We start from the raw sequence: 23871 nt of genomic DNA, 5'->3' as shown, positions 1-23871 counted from the left end.
GAAAATTGCTGAACAGTAACCGATTATTACTGTTTCGGCATTTAAAGGTTTACGAAACGTTTCTAAATTCTTTTCTTTTCTTTTCAAAGGTGATCGATAAATCAAGAAAATGAATTGTCTTCGGAAATTGTGGAATTACGCTCGAGTTGATAAGGTGAGTAAAATCTCACATATTTACGAATCTACCCTTGTGGAGATTCAAGATTTTGCAAGAGTTTTTAATATTGAATTATGACACGTATACGATATAATGGATTATATATATATTGTATAAATGGTAATAAGTACATATATATATAGTTCGCTATATTATATACTGTTATGAATTCATTTGAATTGGTCATTTCGATGACGAGAATTATATATTGAGCATGTGATTTAATTTGTACAATATGAGGTGTGATTATTGTACATAATATTAACATGGTGTTGGTTAAAACGTTTTGTCTTCGGACGTGTTTATGAAATATGACATGTATAGGATATAGCAGATTATATATATATTGTATAAATGATAATAGGTACAAATATATATAGTTTGCTATATAATATACTGTTATAATTTTTATCGTGATGATGTCATTTTGATGACGAGATTATATATCAAGCATGTGGTTTTGATTTGTACAATATGAGGTGTGATTATTGTACGTGATTTTAACATGGAGATTGTTAAAATGTTGATTTGTCTTCGGACTTGATTTTTGTACAATATGATGTGAGATTATTGTACGTGTTTGGCAAGTCGGAACCTAGCCTTTGGCCGGGCGAAAGTTACGATACAGTTAGAGCTCTAGTCTGTCTGCCGGAGTACTGCATGTGAGCAACGGGTGGTTATCGGCTCATGAGTACTCATATTGTTTTGGATGTTGGGTAGCGGGTGGTTACCCAATATCGGCGGTGTACTACGTGAGGGGTAACGGATGTGTACCAGCGTTCATTAGTACCCGTATTATAAATGTTTTTGGGTAACCAGAAGGGTTGCCCGATTTCTTATGAGCACTTTCATTTCATATATTTTTGGGACAACCAGATGGGTCGTCCATTGACTCATGAGGACATTTATGTTTGTTGATTGGTGATTTTTCGTATATATTGATATGCGAATTATATTTTCATTTTACTCATACGAGCTATAAGCTTACCGGGTTTGTGTTTACAATCACGGTGCACCAATTCGATGGTGTAGGGGATAATTCTGCAGGTGTTGACTAGTGGAGATTGAGAGACGACTCCAGAGTCTCGAAGTTATTCATTATCCTGCTTGTGGTGTGGTTTTCATTTCAGAATTGTGTGTGAGAATTTGTGAGGACTTATTGGTGAGTTTTGTGTGAGATTGTGAGGATTATTACATTCCCATTTTATGTAATGCTGAATTATAAATTTGGTTGTAATAATTGGTTGTCTGAGTTGTATTGTGAACTCAGTAATGATCCGCTGTGCATTTAAACGATCTCGATTCGTTGAGATTGTTTTAGTGTTGTATGACTTTAATATTTTGAGTTTTTATGCTCGAAATTTTATGGTCGTTACGAATCTACCCTTGTGGAGATTCAAGATTTTGCAAGAGTTTTTAATATTGAATTATGACACGTATACGATATAATGGATTATATATATATTGTATAAATGGTAATAAGTACATATATATATAGTTCGCTATATTATATACTGTTATGAATTCATTTGAATTGGTCATTTCGATGACGAGAATTATATATTGAGCATGTGATTTAATTTGTACAATATGAGGTGTGATTATTGTACATAATATTAACATGGTGTTGGTTAAAACGTTTTGTCTTCGGACGTGTTTATGAAATATGACATGTATAGGATATAGCAGATTATATATATATTGTATAAATGATAATAGGTACAAATATATATAGTTTGCTATATAATATACTGTTATAATTTTTATCGTGATGATGTCATTTTGATGACGAGATTATATATCAAGCATGTGGTTTTGATTTGTACAATATGAGGTGTGATTATTGTACGTGATTTTAACATGGAGATTGTTAAAATGTTGATTTGTCTTTGGACTTGATTTTTGTACAATATGATGTGAGATTATTGTACGTGTTTGGCAAGTCGGAACCTAGCCTTTGGCCGGGCGAAAGTTACGATACAGTTAGAGCTCTAGTCTGTCTGCCGGAGTACTGCATGTGAGCAACGGGTGGTTATCGGCTCATGAGTACTCATATTGTTTTGGATGTTGGGTAGCGGGTGGTTACCCAATATCGGCGGTGTACTACGTGAGGGGTAACGGATGTGTACCAGCGTTCATTAGTACCCGTATTATAAATGTTTTTGGGTAACCAGAAGGGTTGCCCGATTTCTTATGAGCACTGTCATTTCATATATTTTTGGGACAACCAGATGGGTCGTCCATTGACTCATGAGGACATTTATGTTTGTTGATTGGTGATTTTTCGTATATATTGATATGCGAATTATATTTTCATTTTACTCATACGAGCTATAAGCTTACCGGGTTTGTGTTTACAATCACGGTGCACCAATTCGATGGTGTAGGGGATAATTCTGCAGGTGTTAACTAGTGGAGATTGAGAGACGACTCCAGAGTCTCGAAGTTATTCATTATCCTGCTTGTGGTGTGGTTTTCATTTCAGAATTGTGTGTGAGAATTTGTGAGGACTTATTGGTGAGTTTTGTGTGAGATTGTGAGGATTATTACATTCCCATTTTATGTAATGCTGAATTATAAATTTGGTTGTAATAATTGGTTGTCTGAGTTGTATTGTGAACTCATTAATGATCCGCTGTGCATTTAAACGATCTCGATTCGTTGAGATTGTTTTAGTGTTGTATGACTTTAATATTTTGAGTTTTTATGCTCGAAATTTTATGGTCGTTACATGTAGGGGGAGGAGCTCACATGATTATTGGTTGCTTTGCCAGTGTTATGCTGGTTCCTATTATCAGGTTAAAGCACTGTCGAGATTGGAGTTTTCATATAACTTTTTATTAAGCTTTACTCAACAAAATTTTGGCTTTCATTTATCTTCTTGGCACCTCTCGTGCAATTTTGATGTTGAATTTGCCTCCAAAGATATGATTGTTAGCCCATTGTAGTTCACGGAAGGAGGAAGGCCTGTTATATAGCTGAAAAGGGACAGCCTTCATCGTATTATATAGTTAGGGTTCTTTATTGTTCTTTCATGTCAGAATATATATATATATATATATATATATATATATATGTGTGTGTGTGTGTGTATATTCTTCTTTCCAGACTGTCACCATTGTTAAGCTCTTGAAACATATCCACACCAGTGTAAAATTTAGTGTTAATCAAAGGAAAAAGATTTGGAATTGTAGGCCCAAGTGCTCGCTATTATGAGTATTCAAGCGAAATAAAATGAAGTGTGGAATGCTAGTAGAATATTGCATCCATAGTACATATAACATGAAGAGAGGTATGATTATTAGTGGTGTGGAGATGTCAACTGTATTAAGAATGAATGCACAGAACAGATGTGCTTTCTTCTGTTCCATCTTTTCTGATTATTTAAATCAATAACAGTTGGCAGACTATGACCATTCTCAGTTGTTTTTCTCCTACCTTATAGTTCAGTATTAATGTATGGCACTTAACACTGTTTCATTGCAGGCAGCTGTAGCACGTAGCTTCTGCAAAACTGTTGATGTGTATGACCAGGATATACACGTTAGGACACTATGTACGTAAGTGTTACATATATGTGGTGCTTCTTGAGGAAATTACTAGCAGTTTATATAATATAAATGTCGTTTGCTTATCTGTATTCTGTAATAGTCAAAATCTAGAAAATTAAACAAATCACCTGAATATTGCAAATCTCGTGTTCTGAGACAGTTCTCCATCTCACAACAAATTCGTGTTCTGAATATTTTAGACAATTTTGTTCAGTACAATACAGTACAAACTAATCAATAAACAGCGATATCTATTAATAGTTACTGTTTTGTTATTATCTAAGACCAAATATTAATGATGTCTTTCCCACTGCACAATGCATCTTTGGAACTAAAATAACTAGATGTTAAAATTTACTACTGTATTAACTGTAATTACTGTGATGGTTAGATATGCTTCCTTATGCATTTGTTATCTTGTTTGCTCGTATCCTCAGTGTTTCTCATTCTCTGGGAATCGATTAAGGCACTATTATGCAGCAACTACTAATTAAGAATACCAATAAGTGTCGCCTAAGATTGTATTGAGCTTTCACTCCTTTCAGTAAAGTTATCTTGCACTACATCTACTATCTTTCTTAATCCTTCGCTGTTGCTAATGTTGCATTTTTATAGACTCCTGTATCCAACATCACTGACCTTCATGCAAAGTTCGCGTTACGGAAATGAAAGTTCTATATTAGCTGTTACTGAGGGTTGCCAGGCTGGGCCTGCTATAATTGTATACTGTTACTAAACTGTATTCTTCACTTATGTGCTTAAATTTCTCAGTTGTTTGTGGAATAATTGTAGCTGAGTATATGGGACTTGAGAATGAAAGAAAATGGTGGCTGCATACAACGAATATGTGGATCCCTTGGTGATGACTTCTACACTGTTTGCAGTTCCTCAACTGGGAACGTTGCAGTCGGTGGAGCTGATCGTACAGTGAAAATCTACGATCCTCGTAGGTTGGTATTGGGTGTGTTTGGTACAGCTGGGCTTATAAAAAAAGTCGGCTTATGCTGATTTCTGAAAATAAGTGGCTGATAAATAAAGTTGCAGACTGTTTGGTAAACTGGCTTATATAAGTAGCTGTTAGTGACATAAGTAATGGCAAAGCGTTTGGTAAACTCAAACTAGCTTATGCTTTTAATTTGTCAAATGACCAATTTAGACATGTAAGATAATTTTAGTTTAAAACAATGCCTAAAAATATATGGCATATTAATATTGAATAATTTAAAATTATCTTAAACCAATATACTCTGATATTGATAATTTGGTTTTGATTAGGATCATGTCAATACATAAATACTCAATCACGTGCATTCATTAAACTTTGAGCAATCTTGTCTCTTAATATATCAATTTCTTGTGCGCCATGATGATTTTACTCATCATCATCATCATCTTCTTCTTCCTCATCTCCACCACCTTCCCTTTCTTCGCCTCGGACAAAATGTCTATCACGATGTGCATATCTTCGGATATAATTATGAAGTGTCATAGTAGCGATGACAATCTTCACTTGTTTCTCAAATGAATATCCTTGCATGTCTTTTAAAATCTTCCATTTTTTTTTCAAACTCCAAATGAGCGTTCTATAACTCCTCTAAGTGAAGAGTGTGCTTGGTTAAATAGTTCTCTTTTATTTCTTCGCCTCGGACAAAATGTCTATCACGATGTGCATATCTTCGGATATAATTATGAAGTGTCATAGTAGCGATGACAATCTTCACTTGTTTCTCGAATGAATATCCTTGCATGTCTTTTAAAATCTTCCATTTTTTTTCCAAACTCCAAATGAGCGTTCTATAACTCCTCTAAGTGAAGAGTGTGCTTGGTTAAATAGTTCTCTTTTATTTCTTGGTTCTCGGCCACGATATTGTTGGAAGTGTTGTGGTGGCCCTTTATAAGGTCCCAAATACCCTGGCAGAGTGGGATATCCTGAATCCACAACATAATATTTTCCTACAAAATTATCATGTAATAAAATTTTTGAAAATGTCATTTGAAGCATGAATTGAAATGAAATTTTTGACTAAAATTAAATATATTACCTGGTGGAGGATGAGGAAAGTTCATATTAGGATTTCGAAGAACGGGTTGTAATACTCTTGTATCATGAGCTGACCATTCCCAACCTGCACATACAAAGATAAATTGCATATCAAAATTGCATACCGCCACAACATTTTGTGATGGAAATCCTTTCCTATTAATGTATGGGGTTTTTTCGCTAAGAAACTGTCAAATTTGACAGCCTCCCTATCTCTGTCTTTTGCGTTTCACTTGCTCCTTCACTGAAAATTTCACCCATCTCGCATCCTCACTTTCTCGCCCAAAAATTTCTTGAAACAAGAACTCATCCACCTCCAATCTGTTTTTCAAGTTTAATACCCCTAGTAGAAGTTTACTACCTCTACTAAACTTTAGTAAAAAATTTACTAACCCCAGTAAACTTTATTTTTTTGCATCTAAGTTGATTTTTCTCCGTTTTAAGGTGTGTTATGGCCTTTAGAAATACTGTTTTTCAAGTTTAATACCCCCAGTAGAAGTTTACTACCTCTAGTAAACTTTAATAAATTTTTACTACCCCTAGTAAACTTTATTTTTTTGCATCTAAGTTGATTTTTCTCCGTTTTAAGGTGTGTTATGGCTTTTAGAAATACTGTTTTTCAAGTTTAATACCCCCAGTAGAAGTTTACTACCTCTAGTAAACTTTAGTAAATTTTTACTACCCCAGTAAACTTTATTTTTTTGCATCTAAGTTGATTTTTCTCCGTTTTAAGGTGTGTTATGGCCTTTAGAAATACTGTTTTTCAAGTTTAATACCCCCAGTAGAAGTTTACTACCTCTAGTAAACTTTAGTAAATTTTTACTACCCCCAGTAAACTTTATTTTTTTGCATCTAAATTGATTTTTCTCCGTTTTAAGGTGTGTTATGGCCTTTAGAAATACTGGTTTTCAAGTTTAATACCCTCAGTAGAAGTTTACTACCTCTAGTAAACTTTAGTAAATTTTTACTACCCCCAGTAAACTTTATTTTTTTGCATCTAAATTGATTTTCCTCCGTTTTAAGGTGTGTTATGGCCTTTAGAAATACTGTTTTTCAAGTTTAATACCCCCAGTAGAAGTTTACTACCTCTAGTAAACTTAGTAAATTTTTACTACCCCCAGTAAACTTTATTTTTTTGCATCTAAGTTGATTTTTCTCTGTTTTAAGGTGTGTTATGGTCTTTAGAAATACTGTTTTTCAAGTTTAATACCCTTAGTAGAAGTTTACTACCTCTAGTAAACTTTAGTAAATTTTTACTACCCCAAGTAAACTTTATTTTTTTTGCATCTAAGTTGATTTTTCTCCGTTTTAAGGTGTGTTATGGCCTTTAGAAATACTGTTTTTCAAGTTTAATACCCCCAGTAGAAGTTTACTACCTCTAGTAAACTTTAGTAAATTTTTACTACCCCCAGTAAACTTTATTTTTTTGCATCTAAGTTGATTTTTCTCTGTTTTAAGGTGTGTTATGGCCTTTAGAAATACTGTTTTTCAAGTTTAATACCCCCAGTAGAAGTTTACTACCTCTAGTAAACTTTAGTAAATTTTTACTACCCCTAGTAAACTTTATTTTTTTGCATCTAAGTTGATTTTTCTCCGTTTTAAGGTGTGTTATGGCTTTTAGAAAACTCCAGAATATATTTAATAAAAAATTTAAAACCATTCAATATTAATCCTGGAGTTTTCCTCATCCGGCTCAACCCTTGAATACTTCTTCTTCAAATTCACATCGTTCCTAATCAAGTACAAGAATAACATTAACATTTTAGGAATGCAAAAACCCTATAATTCAAGATAGCAATGAAATTGAACAAATTTTGAAACAAATTAGAGCCAACCCAGAGGTGCCCATGGGTAGAAGAATAGAGAAGGAACAAAGCTAGTTGAAGATGGAGGAGGAGGGCCGCCGTCGGGGGTCGAAGGTGGGAGGGAGAGGACGAAGTCTTTAGGGGTGTACTGACCAGAGAGAGGGAGGTCGCCCTTGGCGGTGGGTTTGGCCTAGTTGATGTTATTTTTGTGTGATATGTGGTGGGTCGTAATTAGTTGAAACCACCAAGGGTACCCATTGGTATTTTTGGAATGTTCATTAATTCGCCGCTACAGTGCGCGCGTTAAGAAGTAGAAGCGGCTTCTAAAAGGAGGGTAGGAGCTACTTCTCCTTTTGGCTTGAAAAAGTCCCAGCTTTTGGAAGTTGGAAGGCAGAAGCCAATTTACCAAACGAGTTGTTGGGCTTCACTTATAATATGAGCTCTACCAAACACAGCCATTATTTGGTTCAATAATCGTGTCCAGGTCATCATGCGTAGTTTTGTTAGTCTATAATTTAGTTATGCTCAAGTCGTTAAGATATGGAATAAAAATTATACTCTGATATATTGGATCTGATGATTTTGTTGGCGCCATTTGGTACCCAAATGTTGAGGAACCTAATTATTTATTTATTTATTTATTTAGTTTACTTGGATTAACCTGCTGTCTGATATATGATACAGATGGGCAACACTATCAAGATGGGTGCACTGCTCGAAATATGAGGTAATCACTTTGCTTTATTTATACTCCTTTTTTTAGTCAAAAACTTCCTCAGGAACTGTTATACTGCTTAAGATAAGTTTGAAGCATAATTGAAGTTATTTTCACCGTGATTAGAAACTAATTCATCTAGCATTTTATGTTGCCATAGAACTTTGTTCCCATTACTGTCTTTGAATGGCAATAGGTTACAGTATCATGTTAGTTGATACACATTGGTTTCATTATCTTGCTTGCAACTACAGAAATTAAGACTTAGTTTTTTGTTTTCTGCCAAAGACAAAAGATCCCATAATCAGCCATTCACCTGCTGAATTTTTTTTATGTGGAAAGCCTCTAGCCTAGTGCACAAAATAGACTGTTTATTTTGTATTTGAGTTGATAATGATAATGGCTGGATGTCTGGAACTTCCAAAAAAATAATTCTTCATCCATAGTTTCCTTTAGTGGTCTTGCCTATAGACCACAATATAGGTCATTTACTACCACCTCATGCTTAAGAGGTCACCCTGGTTCATTACCATGTTTTCTGACAATCTTTTTTATAAAATTGATGTAATCACCATTTCGCGGTGGTGTGTCATAGATAGGCCAAAACAAAGTTTATAGTTGGCAACATGCTTGAATGAACTACCAGGCTTGTTGTTCAACCTACCAAGTTTTCTTTGTTGTTTCATTCTTTGTGCAGATTACCGGGCTTGCATTCTCTTCAATTGACTCCAACCATATTTATATACAAGGGGTTGATTATGAGGTGATTACCTGTGTTTTTCTTTAGCTTGTTGAGTCATGATAGTAATGACCTTTAATCTTGATTATTTCTTTAAATTGTAACGTCATCATTCAGGCAATATTCTTCTCATGTCACAATCAAGCTCACTGTAAGTCTTCCTAGGTTTGTACTTTTTAAGGTGCCAAGTGAATGATGGGGGTGGGAGCCCTAGATTTGCATCCGTAGTATAAATATAGCCGACATGAAAAAAGATTCTGTTTTAGAAGAGATGGAAACTTGGGGCCCTCACATTTGCTTCCATAGTATGAACGTAGCTGACATGAAAGTTGATTCTGTTTTAGAAGAGAATGGAAACTTGGGAGACAGAACCAAGCTCAGCGTAAGTCTTCTTAGATTTGGAGTTTCTAAGGTTGCCAAGTGAGTGACCCCCAGGGATCCCTTAGATTTGTTTCAGCTAGCGGGGAAACATAATTTGTAAACATTGGCCGCATAAAATCTATCCGTAAGTTGGGATCAAGCTGCTACAAAATCATTAGTCTTAGTGATTGCAATGGAAAAAGGGTTGATATTTGTGACAGGTGGAACAGTTTAGACTTTAGAGGTTTGTTGTGGCATAAGATTGACGACGAGGTAATGCTTTTATAAATGCTCCCAGTCAGTAGTATACTGTTCAAGAGGCTGCCTAGATGACATAGTGTATCTTGTCAACCAATTTCCTCTTATGAATAACCTGTGAAATTATTGCTCATGTCAAAATGACCTCATGCAATTTCTCGTCCATGCCCCTGGTGGCATGGCTCGTAGCAGGTTATATATATATATATATATATATATATATATATATGCCGATTTGCACTCTAGATTTGGCTGAAATTGTCAATTTGCACTCCGAACTTGCATTTGAGTCAATTTACCTCCTAAACTTGGTAAAAATTGCCGATTTACACTCCGAATTTGTATTTGAGTCAATTTACCTCCTAAACTTGGTAAAAATTGCCGATTTGCACCCCATCCGTTAAATTTAACTGTTTATATCTAATTTTGCGTCATATGTCATGCATTTAAGGGGTAGTATTGTCATTATATATTTATTCATATTGAATAATGAAATAAATTAATAAAATTACTTAAGAGGAACACTTGCTACAATGTTGTTTTTTCGAAACATGTTATTGATTTATATATTTATTATTTTATGTGATATGGTATGTTAAAAGATATTAGAAAAAATATAAATAAATAAATACATTGAAAATTAAAAATAAATGTGTGTTTCGAGAGAATTACTATTCTACCATTGTGTATGTCTTAGCCTTATTAGGTTTCCTGTTATAGATAGATTCGCATCTCTGTAATAGATTAGGACTCCGAATCCTACGAGATTGTGGTTATGTAATGCCTATATATTGGTCTTATTATCAATCAATAAACGGTTACGTTCTGTTCTATTACGTCGTTATTATTCTCGTTTTGTTCATCCTCCAACAATGTGTACATATAAAAATATATTTATACACAACACACTATATTTGAATGGGTGGGTATATTGAATATATAATTTAAAGTAGGGTTAAGTAAGTAGAAAAAAAGATGTAAATAAATAATTTGATTAACAAAATAATCCTCGTTTTAAAGAATATTGTTATTTGTTTTTAAGAAAAATATAAATAGAAAATGACAACATTACCCCTCATGTGCATGACATGTGACGCAAAATTGAATAAAAACAGTTAAATTTAACGGATGTGGTGCAAATCGGCAATTTTTACCAAGTTTAAGAGATAAATTGACTCAAATACAAGTTTGGGGTGTAAATCGGCAATTTTTACCAAGTTTAGGAGGTAAATTGACTCAAATGCAAGTTCAGCCAAGTTTAGGGTGCAAATCGGCATTTATGCCATATATATATTATCATGTTGTAGTAATAAAAATTACAGATATTGTAGGAAATCAACACCTAGCCCCTTGATTTCTATGAAACTCAATCTGTTCTGTGCATTTTAATTTATACAAGTCTTATCCTACATTTGCAACTACAAACTTTTATGATGAAGCATTGCTCTTTGTTCGATTTTCAGCAAATGCTTGTAGGTTTACATAGAAGCATGTCTGGCGTTAGTTTGGCTCTCTTGTTTTACTGATTTTACCATTATCCTAAATTCCTAATCAGACACCATTTTTCTTTTGACTTGTTACTCTGGATTCTCCTTGCATCACCATATGGCCATGTCTGCAGGTCTTTTGTGGAAACTGGAAAGAGAACAGCAAGGTTTTTTCCTATAGAGGAGATTCAAATTGGCTTGGTTTTAGCAAGGTATTAGTTTCTTCTATAGTATGCAAGATGTTTATAGGCTGCTCTCTATTAGTCTAACTTCATGGTTTTCTTAATTATTTATGCTTTACCTCTTGTTGAACATTGAACTTGGTCTAATCAAATAAATCATGTCTGATGTAATTGGTTTCTATCGGTGATTAACAATCACCCTCATATATATTATTCTGTCATTTGATTCTGGACACTCATTGTAGGATATAAGATTTGAGTTTCATAACAGATGCAATCTGTATAATGTTTTTTTTTTTTTGAAAGGGATCTGTATAGTGTTTTAAGTCTGTAGAAGCGTAAAGCAAGGTGCAAATTATAAAAAGTTAAGTTATTTGACCTTGGAAAACCATGAGATATCTTTTAACATACCTATGTCTGCACAAATAGGTTCTCTTCTAGTTTATACAGTGACAGCTCCACAAAATTGCCGGAGCAAGTCACTAACTTCTTCTGTTATTGCAGTGCCAGAACAGGGATGTTGTCGGTGGATGGTGTGATTCAGGTAGCATCTTTGTGGCCGATGTAGAAATTTTGTGCGAATGAATTTCTCTACAACTGGTTCAAGCATCTCTCATCTATGTAAGATAAATTTTACTACTACGCAGGATTACACTACAGAGGTCTGGCCTAATAATAGTTTAAACAGATTTGATATTCTTAGCCCTGTGGTATTTATTACTACTCTGTTCTGGACCCAAGAAGCATCATATGACTGTCCAAGCAATCAGCAGAGATATATATGGGTCTTCCTGTGCTAATATATTGATTCTCTCTTGTAATAAAGTGGAGGTGAGTGCTAGATTCTTAACTTGGGAATATAGTTGGATCTGAAGCCCCATGTTTACAAGTTTCTGAGCTGCTCGGTCATATTAAGATTTGGTTTTGATTTGTTTGACTAGTTAAGAAGTGATGGCTAGTGGCTGAGAAACCTGTGGTGTTATCCTCTGACTCTGAAATCTTAGGAACTTGATGAAGAAGTCAAAGGTCAAGATATTTGGCAAAGGTAGATTGTTTTAATATGGCAAGTTGACTACACGGTTCATACTCAACCACCATTAGATTTAAATTTAAGGGTTGAAAACAAAATAGTTTAATTTTAAAAAGAATCTCTTCACTCTTAGATTTACATCTAATGGTGGTTGAGCATGAATTGATGGTCAAATATTGACCGTGTGAACGAAAGTGCTATAAGCATCCTCCAAAACAAATGGTTATGGCATGGAAATGGAATTCCCTGGTTAAGTCCAAAGAGGGACGATTTCTCTTTACAATCTAATGGACGTTTTTGGATGCGATTGATTTCCGTTAAACTTGATTTAACGCAGCCATTTGATGTGCCATTCCTTCCGAGTCCTAGGTACATATTGTCAATTTTGTTTTCGGCTTGCGAATTTGAAGTGAAGAAACTCCAAAATGGAAAAACTGAATAGTATCACTCACTAAGCTCAGTCCCTCTTAACCGTCACCTGCAATCTGGTTTTGTCAATATAGAATTATAGATTTGAGTAAATTCGTAAACTTGCACTTTTGTATTAGTGGCATTAGTCTCTATTATAAGTAATTGATTATTAAATTGAACTCCGGAATGACCAGTTGTAGGTGTAGAACTGTAGATGGTCATTTACTACCTAGTTAGTTGTCTTGATATCTTCATGGCCATTTTTCTAAGTGATCTTATGAATGATGTCATCGGGACAAATTATTCAAGTGTATGTCATCATTAAGAATTTTTAAACAAAACAAGAATAAGTTTATATTGTCAGACCAATAGAGACTGTTTCTTTGGCAAAAACATCAATAGCAAGAGTTGGAGATGACTGCTTCAATCATAGAAATAATTGACTTGGTTTGCTTATGAGCGACATTAGCACACACGTCCCTCTCCCATTCTCTCCCACACATCGAGTGAAATAAAATCCCTACTTATCCAAAGACCAGTTCAATAATTTATATTGGAAACTTGGAATCAATCTTCGACTCTGAAACGTCTTGACGTGACCATAACTAAGTAGCGTATGAATGCATTGTATGCATGAAGATCAATATTGCAAGTTATGTTTGTTCTTTTTAATTCTCTTTTATTTTGGTTTAACATGTGCCTAAATTCCTCCATCATGCCATTTCTTAAATGAGAATCAACTATATAAGGGTAGATTGTTGATCCTGGAACAAATAATTAAATTAATAAGCCAAAAAGAAAATTCTCACTCCATCTCGTAAAACTTTAACAACGGAAAACTATTATTCGACAAATTAGAAAACAATAAACACAATCAACAGTGCGTTTCAGAAATATTATTTTTATCCGTAGTTATTACGCATTTTTTCTTGCGGATTGTTAGGTGTGCATTCAGCGTAGTTTTGGCGTTGAAAGTTTTGGTCAAGCTGTAGCTATCAGTGCTCGTTTTTAGTGATCAAAAAGTCTCATTTCGCTTTTTGCATTTGGCTTGCTTTTTGACCTCATTTGTAAATTGTAATTGACATTTACTTCTGGTCAATAAACTTCTCAGGGAGTTGATTGTTGTGATTTGATCGTATGAACCAATATTTTGCAAACAACAAATAAACTTGAAAGGCACATAATGTAAAAGACTAATAACAGTAATTGATATGAGCACTTTGTGCGACGTTTTTAACATGTTTTTACCTCAATTTGTATTTTTCTTAGCCTTATTGTTGTACTATTGAGTTATTGAGTCGTAGTAAGAGTCTTGAGCGGTATTTGATGCATTTTTGTGTTTACATGAGTTAAAAACGCATAATTGGTTTAGAGTCCTAATTTGACTAGGAATCCTTGTTAGGTTTTGAAACTAATTATCTCTTACTTATGATTTTATTTTCTTATTTTCAGATTGGATTGAAGAGATAATTAAATAAAAAAATGGAGCAAAGTCATGCAACAATTAAATATAAGATGATCATTAAAGGCATAAAACATGACATGTTTTAAGGGATTAAAGCATGACATTATTATAAGAAGAAAGAAGCAATTTCAAACCCTCCATCTTTCCTCTATATATACATAACTTCACCTCTTAAATATTATCACTTCTCATTAGCATTCAAGAGCCAAAACTCTAACAAAACACCACCATAAACTTCTCTCACAAATTAGCCAAGCCGTCCACCCCAAAACTATCATCATCTCCACCGAGTTTCACCATTGAATACACACTTCCAAGGTTCCTACAACATGTGATTCTCGCAACTCATCTCCATAGCTTCGTCAATTTGTGTTAATCTACAATTCTTTATCTATGAAGATTGTAAGTTGTTGTTTATGTGGAAATATTGGTTTTGTATTTGTTTTAAAATTTTCATATTGTATTTGATTTTTTTAGACTATACCGAATTTATGTTCTTATAATTATTAAAGTTTGTATTTTTATTGTTGTGTTCTAATCATCTTTCTCATACTTTTAGATAATTTTCAGATATGTGCATATGAATTTAGTGCTTGGATGCAGTCCCTAAGATTGTGTTTGAGTGTTAGATTCATCAACTATATTGACACAAATCAAATCATGCCTTAAGTAGGTTCGGTTTGTGTTGATTAAAAGTGGAAAAAAATTCTGGAAATTTGTATGTGAAACCATGGTGGGTGACGCCGCACATGAAACATGTCTCCAACAAAGATTTGGTGCTTAAATGTAATCTTGTTTGATTTGTACTCTAAGTGTTATTGAATTCGATTACATGCAAATTTAGATTAGGCCCTAAGTCAATCTAAATCTCAATTGAAATCTTGCATGATTAAATGATCCCCTAAAGCTCTAATTGTATTGGTGTCTAAAAAGTATGTAATTGGTCAAATTATAATGCATGATAGGTTCGAACTTGTAATTATGTGGTGTAATGGTAAATTTGGTTTATGTTTGTTAAAGAGAAGTCGATCATGTAAATAGTAATTTAGATTTTATTTTAGTAGTTAATAATCAATCTCAAAAAACCCCTCCCATTATTTGTTAACACTAAAAGCTTAGAGTTCCCTTTAATTCCCCGGAAAAACGATCCATGTTTATTTTATACTAACGATGATGTTTTACATAATTTATTATAGACGTTTTAATCAGTAATTAGTGTAACGAAGGAGATATGTAAAACAAACAAAAGCAATGTTAAAGACTTTACAATGGATACTTCAAAATCCAACGTCATATTAAGGAGACTTCGTCACACGCCCATCTAACACGAGTAACATCATATTGAGGAGACTTCGTCAGATGCCTCTGATGATATATAGCACTAGTCTAAGTCCCTAAGATCTCATCACTACTATGAATCTATGATGAATGTCGTGGTCACAACAGAAATTAGAGCTTGTCGTCTACGGTTGAGAGAGAGAGATATATATATATATATATATATATATATCATCTTCTTCTTCTTTTAATTCTTTCTACATTTGATTCAGACCCTTTTATCTTTGATACTACAAATTACAAAACAAAAGTTCATCGATCGGGTTCATTATTGGTTCAGTGGTTAAAAACATAAAAATGATAGAGACACATATCCCAGATTTATTGTGAGATGCAGACGTGGGAGAGAGAGGAGCCAAGTATGAAGATTTCACATCAGTCCCCACGTAGTAGTATTATACTGCTACCAATCTATATATGATCGGAGAGAAATTCTGCCGTGCAACCAACCCACCACCTGGCATATGCGACCATCCACTAAAAAATCGACACGTGCCTATCTTTTTCCCAGATCGACGTCTCCTTCCTTATTCTTCTTCTTTACTCTCTTGACTTCCTCTGTCTCTCTTTCAAAAAAAACCTCCTCTGTCTAGTATGAATCCGACCACAAGAACGATATGAATTAAAACCTGAGCTATCGTATTTGTGCGGTAGAAGATTAGACAAAGAGAGGAACACAGATCAACAAAACAACATCATCGCAGTTAACGTCGGCATGATTCAATCGGAGAGAAACTATCGCAGGCGTTAGTGGCGGTCTACTAGCTGCTGCCGGAGGACGAGCCCATACTGCAGCTCATGGAGACGGACTAATTAGCAGGTTGTCCTCATCGTCATCAGCTGCTTTGATTGTTGAGACATAGTCCCCATCAAATCAAACGAACCGAAATCAATTAAGCTCTCAATTGTTGGCTTCTACTTCGATTAGGGCATGTAATGGAATTGAATTGAATGTAAAATTCTCAAACTTGGCTGATTATGGAGGTGGTGTTGCCGAGGGGGTGAAGACCATTGTTGGGGTCCGGCAGGTAGGAGAGAAGAAGACGAGATGAAAGAAGGTTGTGGAGCTGTTGATCTGAAAAAATAGTGCACGTGTCGCGTTTTTAATGGCTGGTCGTATATACCAGGTGGTGCGTTGGTCGCACGACAGAACTTCTCATGATCGGATTATATATCGTCACCAATTTGCAGAATTTCAAGTTGGCATGGGAGATGAGCAATTCAATAAAATGGTCCACAGCTTGTGGTTGCGTCATTGATCAATGATATCAAGGTCCACATTAGCATTACTGCATTAGCATGTCATGGAATCAATCTCCCTCCCTACGTTTACACGTTAATTTTCTCAAATTAAAAGGGATTATTGTGTCATCAAAGAACAATCAGTGAGAGCCCTCTTGAATTTTCAATTTAATATATACTATATAATTATGCAATAGCTTATAATTTGCACCTGTGCTTTGAAGTTGGTCTAATTTTTCCAATTATTTTTTATACGGGTTGTCATGTACGTAGTTTGCAACCTATGCTTCTGCAAGTTATCAATATATATATATATATATATATATATATATATATATTTTAAGTCGAACTTTACTGAAGAGTTTACTCAAATTTCAAATAGGAGATCAAACAACATCGAGGAACAAAAAATTGACAAATAATTAACAAACATCTAACTCAGACATGCATAGCTCATTACTACTAAATCAACATGCATAAAACATGTGTAGTACAAACTATATGTAAGCCTCTTTCTCTAAGACGTGCAAACGTCTACATATACTCTCACTTGTGAGAGAAATAATCAATTTGGCTTAAGCCACAGACACAACTCAGAATTATGTGACTAATTATAATGTTGTCAGACTTCATGACGTATTTAAAAATAATAATAATAAAACCAAACTAGGGTCTGACTACCTTTGCCTCTTTGTCATCTTTCAAAGCAAGCTCTTGGCCTTGTCTTTCTTCTTTTTTCTCAATTTGGGATGCATTGTTCCTCTTTCTGGCACTAGCAATATCATATTGGAGCTTATTCTTGCAACTTCCGGACGACCACGTTTCTTCCTAGGTTTGGTTTAGTAATCCCATTGTGCGTGCATCCATATTCTATGGTATGGCGATCAGTCAGTCGATCATAAAGAAATATAGCAGTGGCCCCAATCCGGATTTTTTCCCCATTTCCATTCCGAATGGAGTAGGTAGTGAATTTGATTAGAAGTTTAATCAACTTTCAATTACGATAATAACTTTGCATCGATGTAGCTTGAAATCGAGTAGGACGTTGAGCGGCCACAACTTAGTAAAGACGAAAGCCGTTTCTACTTTGATTATTAACAATTGATGCGGATGTTTATATTCTTTTGTAAATTAAGCATTACCATGATGTGCAAGTGATTTAGAATCATATTATTTTTGCAAGGTTTGACTTCAACTGTCACTATCCAACAGAAACTGAGGGAGATAATCAACACACTTTGAAATATCCAAAGCCAGGCTAGCTTCATCCCAAAATTATCAGTTTCCATTTTCCAAGCACATAAAAACTAAGAAATTCACAATATCCAAGATAATAATAAAAGTCTAAAATAGGATATTTGTCACAGATAAGAAATAGAGATTCCATGGCTCTGGACAAGTGAAAAATTGTTTGGAAATAAATAGGATTTTTGCGCGTCCTTTAAATTTGGAAAATTATTAAACATTCTATTCTTATTATTCTGACCATATGATCATTCAACCAGAAGACCTGGTCAGATTCATCAACAGCTCCTACTCCCTCTCCTTGGGCTATGGGAACCAACACACACGTGACCAGTTTCCCTATTTTATACATCCACCATTCTAACCATAAAATAAATCAAAATTAAGCTTCAATCACAGTTTTGCACTTGGTGAATCTAAATTTACGAAATAAATACCAAACTTGCGCCTTAAATACCAAACTTGTGCCTTGAGTAACCAACAAGTAACACTGAACGAACAATTAAAACATGGGCAAATTTTCTTATCCAAAGAAACAATGATCTTTTTTATTTGCGTACCTGTAAACTCATTTTGCTATTTTCGAATTGTTAGAAATTTATCAATGACCTGTTTAAAATGGGTCGTAACATGTGCGCACAAAAGAGACTTTTCATAAATTTTGTATTTTCTGATCAACTCCGATTATTTTCCATTTCAACATTCATTTCTCTTAAAAAAAAGAAATAACTGACGTCATAAATATCAGTTAACCTGGAACAGTGGGCCCCACGTTCTGTTTTTGAGCTGCGCATCCACGCAGGACTAGGGCTCGTCAACGGGCCGGGCTCGACCCGGCCCGGCCCATGAGTGACGGGCCCGGGCCGGGCCGGCCCGGGCCTTAATAAATTTAAATAAGTGGCGGGCCGGGTATTTTCAAAAATACGAAGATCCAAGCCCGCCCACCTAAGGCGGGCCTTGCGGGCTTTTGCGGGCCGGGTCGGGTCGGGCCTTGCGGGCTTTTACGGGCCGGGCCTTACGGGCTTGTATTAGAAAAATAATATAATACTCTAATTTAAGGGTTTGAAACAATAAAAGAATTGTTAGAAAACATTCTAAAACAAAAGTCACAAATAAATTCTGGTTTCGAAATATTGTCGATCGACACCAATAGATGTGATTGATATATATATTTAGGGACCGTGTAAAAATTTCATCCAATTCGGACCTCGTTTAACCGTCGGAAATTTCGGTCAACAAAAAAAAGTGGCGTTTTCACATAATAAAATCTCATTGACCGGGGCTTTGTCAAATAGATTTCTTCAGTTCGACCACGCACGATAGGTAACAAAAATTAGGTGATTTCAAATATGTAAACAAATTTCCACATTCACATCTTGGTAATTGGTCCTCCCTTAGGGCATATTAGTGTTGTTTTTGGTTTACCGGAAATTCCGACGGTTAAACGAGGTCCGAATTGCATGAAATTTTAAAATGATCATTAAATATATATATTGATCACATCGGATGGTGTCGATCGATTCCGAGAAGTTTCCTTCATATAGTCGCTTCATAATGTGATAGTTTTATTATAAACCTAATATAAGGTTATAATACATTAGTGGACACTTCGGCGATCGACAACTCAAATTCAAAATATGGTCGATCGACACCAATAGATGTGATTGGTATATATATTTAGGGACCGTGTAAAAATTTCATCCAATTCGGACCTCGTTTAACCGTCGGAATTTTCGGTCAACAAAAAAAAGTGGCGTTTTCACATAATAAAATCTCATTGACCGGGGCTTTGTCAAATAGATTTCTTCAGTTCGACCACGCACGATAGGTAACAAAAATTAGGTGATTTCAAATATGTAAACAAATTTCCACATTCACATCTTGGTAATTGGTCCTCCCTTAGGGCATGTTAGTGTTGTTTTTGGTTTACCGGAAATTCCGACGGTTAAACGAGGTCCGAATTGCATGAAATTTTAAAATGATCATTAAATATATATATTGATCACATCGGATGATGTCGATCGATTCCGAGAAGTTTCCTTCATATAGTCGCTTCATAATGTGATAGTTTTATTATAAACCTAATATAAGGTCATAATACATTAGTGGACACTTCGGCGATCGACAACTCAAATTCAAAATATGGTCGATCGACACCAGTAGATGTGATCGGTATATATATTTAGGGAACCCGTAAAAATTTCGTCCGTTTTGGACATGGTTTGACCGTTCGTACCAACGGTCAACTAAAAAAGAGGCGTTTTGACATATTTAAACCTCATTGACCGGGGCTTTGCCAAATAGATTTCTTCAGTTCGACCGCGCACGATATGTAATAAAAATTAGGTGATTTCAAATATGTAAACAAATTTATACATTCGCATCCTGGTAATTGGTCCCCCCTTAGGGCATATTAGTGTTGTTTTTTGTTTACCGGAAATTTTGACGGTTAAACGAGGTCCGAATTGCATGAAATTTTAAAATGATCATTAAATATATATATTGATCACATCGGATGGTGTCGATCGATTCCGAGAAGTTTCCTTCATATAGTCGCTTCATAATGTGATAGTTTTATTATAAACCTAATATAAGGTTATAATACATTAGTGGACACTTCGGCGATCGACAACTCAAATTCAAAATATGGTCGATCGACACCAGTAGATGTGATCGGTATATATATTTAGGGACCCCGTAAAAATTTCATCCGTTTTGGACATGGTTTGACCGTTCGTATCAACGGTCAACTAAAAAAGAGGCGTTTTGACATATTTAAACCTCATTGACTGAGGCTTTGCCAAATAGATTTCTTCAGTTCGACCGCGCACGATAGGTAACAAAAATTAGGTGATTTCATATATGCAAACGGCTTTCAGCATTCACATATTTGTAATAAGTCCTCCCTTAGGGCATAATAGTGGTGTTTTCGATTTACCAAAAATTCCGACGGTCAAACGAAGTCCGAATTGGATGAAATTTTTACAGGGTCACTAAATATATATACCAATCACATCGGCTGGTGTTGATCGATCCCGACAAGTTTCTTTCATAGAGTTGCTTCATAATGCGTTAGTTTTAATATAAACCTAATATAAAGGGTATGATACATTAGTTGACGCTTCGACGATCAATAACTCTAGTTCGAAATAAGGTCGATCGACACCAGTAGATGTGATCGGTATATATATTTAGGGAACCCGTAAAAATTTCGTCAGTTTTGGATATTGTTTGACCGTCCGTACCTACGGTTAACAAAGAAAAAGGCGTTTTGACATATTAAAATCTTCTTTGACCGGGGCTTTGCCAAATTGGTTTTCTTGGTGCGACCACACATAATCGGTGACAAAAATTAGGTGATTTCAGATATGCAAACGATTTTTTGTGTTCGCATTTTGGTAATGGGTCTTCCCTTATGACATATTAGTGTTGTTTTCGGTTTACCGGAAATTCCGACGGTCAAACAAGTTCCGAATTGGATGAAATTTTTACAGGGTCACTAAATATATATACTGATCATATCTACTGGTGTCGATCGATCCCAAGAAGTTTCTTTAATATAGTTGCTTCATAATGCAATAGTTTTATTTTAAACCTAATAAAATATGTATGTATAATATTTTATTATTTGGCGGGCTTTTACGGGCCGGGCCTTGCGGGCTTTTGGCGGGCCGGGTCTCACGGGCCTTGCGGGCTTTTGGCGGGCCGGGCCCACGGGCCGGGCCGGGTTTCACACCTCTAATTTAAGCCCGGCCCTCTACCCACGGAAGCGGGTTTTGGCGGGCTTTCTCGCGGGCCGGGCCAGGTAAAAGCCCGTCGGGCTTGCGGGCCTCCGCGGGCTTTTCGGGTCCGCGGGCTAAATGATGAGGCCTACGCAGGACCGGACAGTTTCTTTTCTCCTACTTCTCCCTCCTCCTCACCAGGGGCAATTCCGTACATTCGTGAGCAAGGGGATAAAGCACCCTATCCACGTCATCCCTGCCCCTCCCCTCATCTCGTTCCCTTTCTAGAAGCGACTGACCCCAAACAATTCTACGCGCCAACGAAGACCCAGCCTGTACCGTCCACGTGGCAAACCCCAGACTCCGTCGCTCCAGGTGTCCTCCCCTCATCCCCCTCCGCGCTCCTTAACCGAGGCTCTTCACTTTCTCACTTCCCGACCGTGTTCGGAACATTTCCTATTTCCGGTAACTAAATCCACCGCGGTAAATAAATGAAAAACATTTCCTATTTCCGGTAACTAAATCCTCCTATCCTCTCCCCTCCTTCTCCATATAACCCAAAGTCCCCCACCCTTCTCTCTCTCTCTCCACCACCACCACTTTCTCTCTCTAGAAATTCTCTCTTTTTTTCATGTAACAAAAGAGAGAAGAATGCCAGCGACGGAATTCCAAGGAGGCAACCTGAACCAATTCAGCCGCTCCGTCTTCAGCCTCAAGCGCCACCACCTCGTCAACCCAGTCATGGACGGCGCCGCCGCCGCCGACCTCGACGGCTTCCAATCCCACGTCTCCGACTTCTTCCAACACCTCTCCTCCCCATCGCAAGACCTCCTCTCCCTGTCCTGGCTCCGCGACCTCCTCGACGGCTTCCTCTTCATCCACCACCAGTTCAAGCTCCTCCTCCTCTCCACCCCCAAGTCCCACCTCTCCAGGCCCGCCGTCGACCGCCTCCTCTCCGACTACTTCGACCGCAGCGTCAAGGGCCTCGACGTCTGCAATGCCATCCGCGACGGGATTGAGCACATGCGCCAGTGGCACAAGCTCTTAGAGATTGTGCTCTGCGCTCTTGACCGGGACCGGACTCTAGGCGAGGGCCAGTTCCGCCGCGCCAAAAAGGCCCTGATTGATCTGGCTATTGCAATGCTTGACGATAAGGACGGCGGCGCCAACAGCAACACTACTGTGGCCCACCGTAACAGGTCCTTTGGGCGGAGCAGCACAACTACTCCGGCCAAGGACTACCGCTCGGTGGGCCACTTCCGATCGCTGTCGTGGAGCGTCTCGCGGTCGTGGTCGGCCGCGAGGCAGCTGCAGGCGATCGGGAGCAACCTGTACGCGCCGCGGCCCAACGAAATCGCCGCAACCAACGGGCTGGCGACGGCGGTGTTCACCGTCAACTCGGTGCTGCTGTTCGTAATGTGGGCGCTGGTGGCGGCGATTCCGTGCCAGGACCGCGGCCTGCAGGTACACTTTACGATTCCGAGGACGTTCGGGTGGGCGGCGCCGCTGCTTTCGCTGCACGAGAGGATAATGGAGGAATCGAAGCGGCGGGACCGGAGGAACGCATGTGCTTTGTTGAAGGAGATTCATGAGATCGAGAAATGCTCCCGGGTCATCAGCGAGTTGGCCGATTCTGTTCAGTTTCCGTTGAGTGAAGACAAAGAAGGGGAGGTCAGGCAGAGAGTTCAGGAGCTTTCGGAGCTTTGCGAGGGATTGAAGGAGGGTTTGGACCCTCTGGAAAGGCAGGTCAGGGAGGTCTTCCATGGCATTGTGAGGAGCAGGACAGAAGGGATGGATTCTTTAGGAAAGAGCAATGAATGAGTGAGGTAAAAATTGTTGATGAAATGTGAAGATCAAGTCGAACAGGCCCGAATCCTTTGTTGGTAATGGATATAGTCAATTTTGAAGGGCCTTTGCAGAAATTTTGCAAAGGGAGGAGAAAATACTCTTGGATTTAATCAGTGAATCAGCATATATGTGTAAATCTAATTTGCAAAGCATGGACCTTACTGGTCTATCTTACTACTTTTATTTTTTATATTTTTGTTGCCTCTTTGTTGGGTTTTTAACTTTTTATTTTGTATAATGAAAATTCTCAGCAAGCTTCTGGCTGCTGCTTTTGA

General features: G+C 36.8%; 2 protein-coding genes across 2 annotated transcripts; both read left to right on the top strand.

Moving 5' to 3' along the window:
- The first annotated feature begins 3296 nt into the window (after window positions 1-3296).
- LOC126784792 (uncharacterized) lies at window positions 3297-12178 on the top strand. Its single transcript, XM_050510304.1, has 7 exons — window positions 3297-3717; window positions 4324-4411; window positions 4501-4658; window positions 8239-8281; window positions 8967-9032; window positions 11248-11325; window positions 11800-12178. The coding sequence occupies exons 1-7, from the start codon at window positions 3617-3619 to the stop codon at window positions 11878-11880; spliced, it is 615 nt and encodes a 204-aa protein (XP_050366261.1). The 5' UTR covers window positions 3297-3616; the 3' UTR covers window positions 11881-12178.
- Window positions 12179-22338: 10160 nt separating this feature from the next.
- On the top strand, window positions 22339-23871 carry LOC126784782 (protein ROH1-like). The gene has a single exon (XM_050510289.1). It carries the CDS (start codon window positions 22400-22402, stop codon window positions 23567-23569), a length of 1170 nt encoding a protein of 389 aa, XP_050366246.1. The 5' UTR covers window positions 22339-22399; the 3' UTR covers window positions 23570-23871.

The sequence above is a fragment of the Argentina anserina genome, chromosome 2 (genome assembly GCF_933775445.1).
Source record: "Argentina anserina chromosome 2, drPotAnse1.1, whole genome shotgun sequence".
Lineage (NCBI taxonomy): Eukaryota > Viridiplantae > Streptophyta > Magnoliopsida > Rosales > Rosaceae > Argentina > Argentina anserina.
This window is presented reverse-complemented; position numbering and strand designations above follow the sequence as displayed.

What these genes read in the sequence shown, in the direction of transcription:
- LOC126784792 (XM_050510304.1), top strand. Translation starts at nt 3,617, where the DNA reads ATGGCACTTAACACTGTTTCATTGCAGGCAGCTGTAGCACGTAGCTTC. An exon ending in TGCACTGCTCGAAATATGAG is followed by an intron (nt 8,282 to 8,966) that starts GTAATCACTTTG and finishes TTCTTTGTGCAG; the next exon opens with ATTACCGGGCTTGCATTCTC. An exon ending in ATTGGCTTGGTTTTAGCAAG is followed by an intron (nt 11,326 to 11,799) that starts GTATTAGTTTCT and finishes CTGTTATTGCAG; the next exon opens with TGCCAGAACAGGGATGTTGT.
- LOC126784782 (XM_050510289.1), top strand. Translation starts at nt 22,400, where the DNA reads ATGCCAGCGACGGAATTCCAAGGAGGCAACCTGAACCAATTCAGCCGC.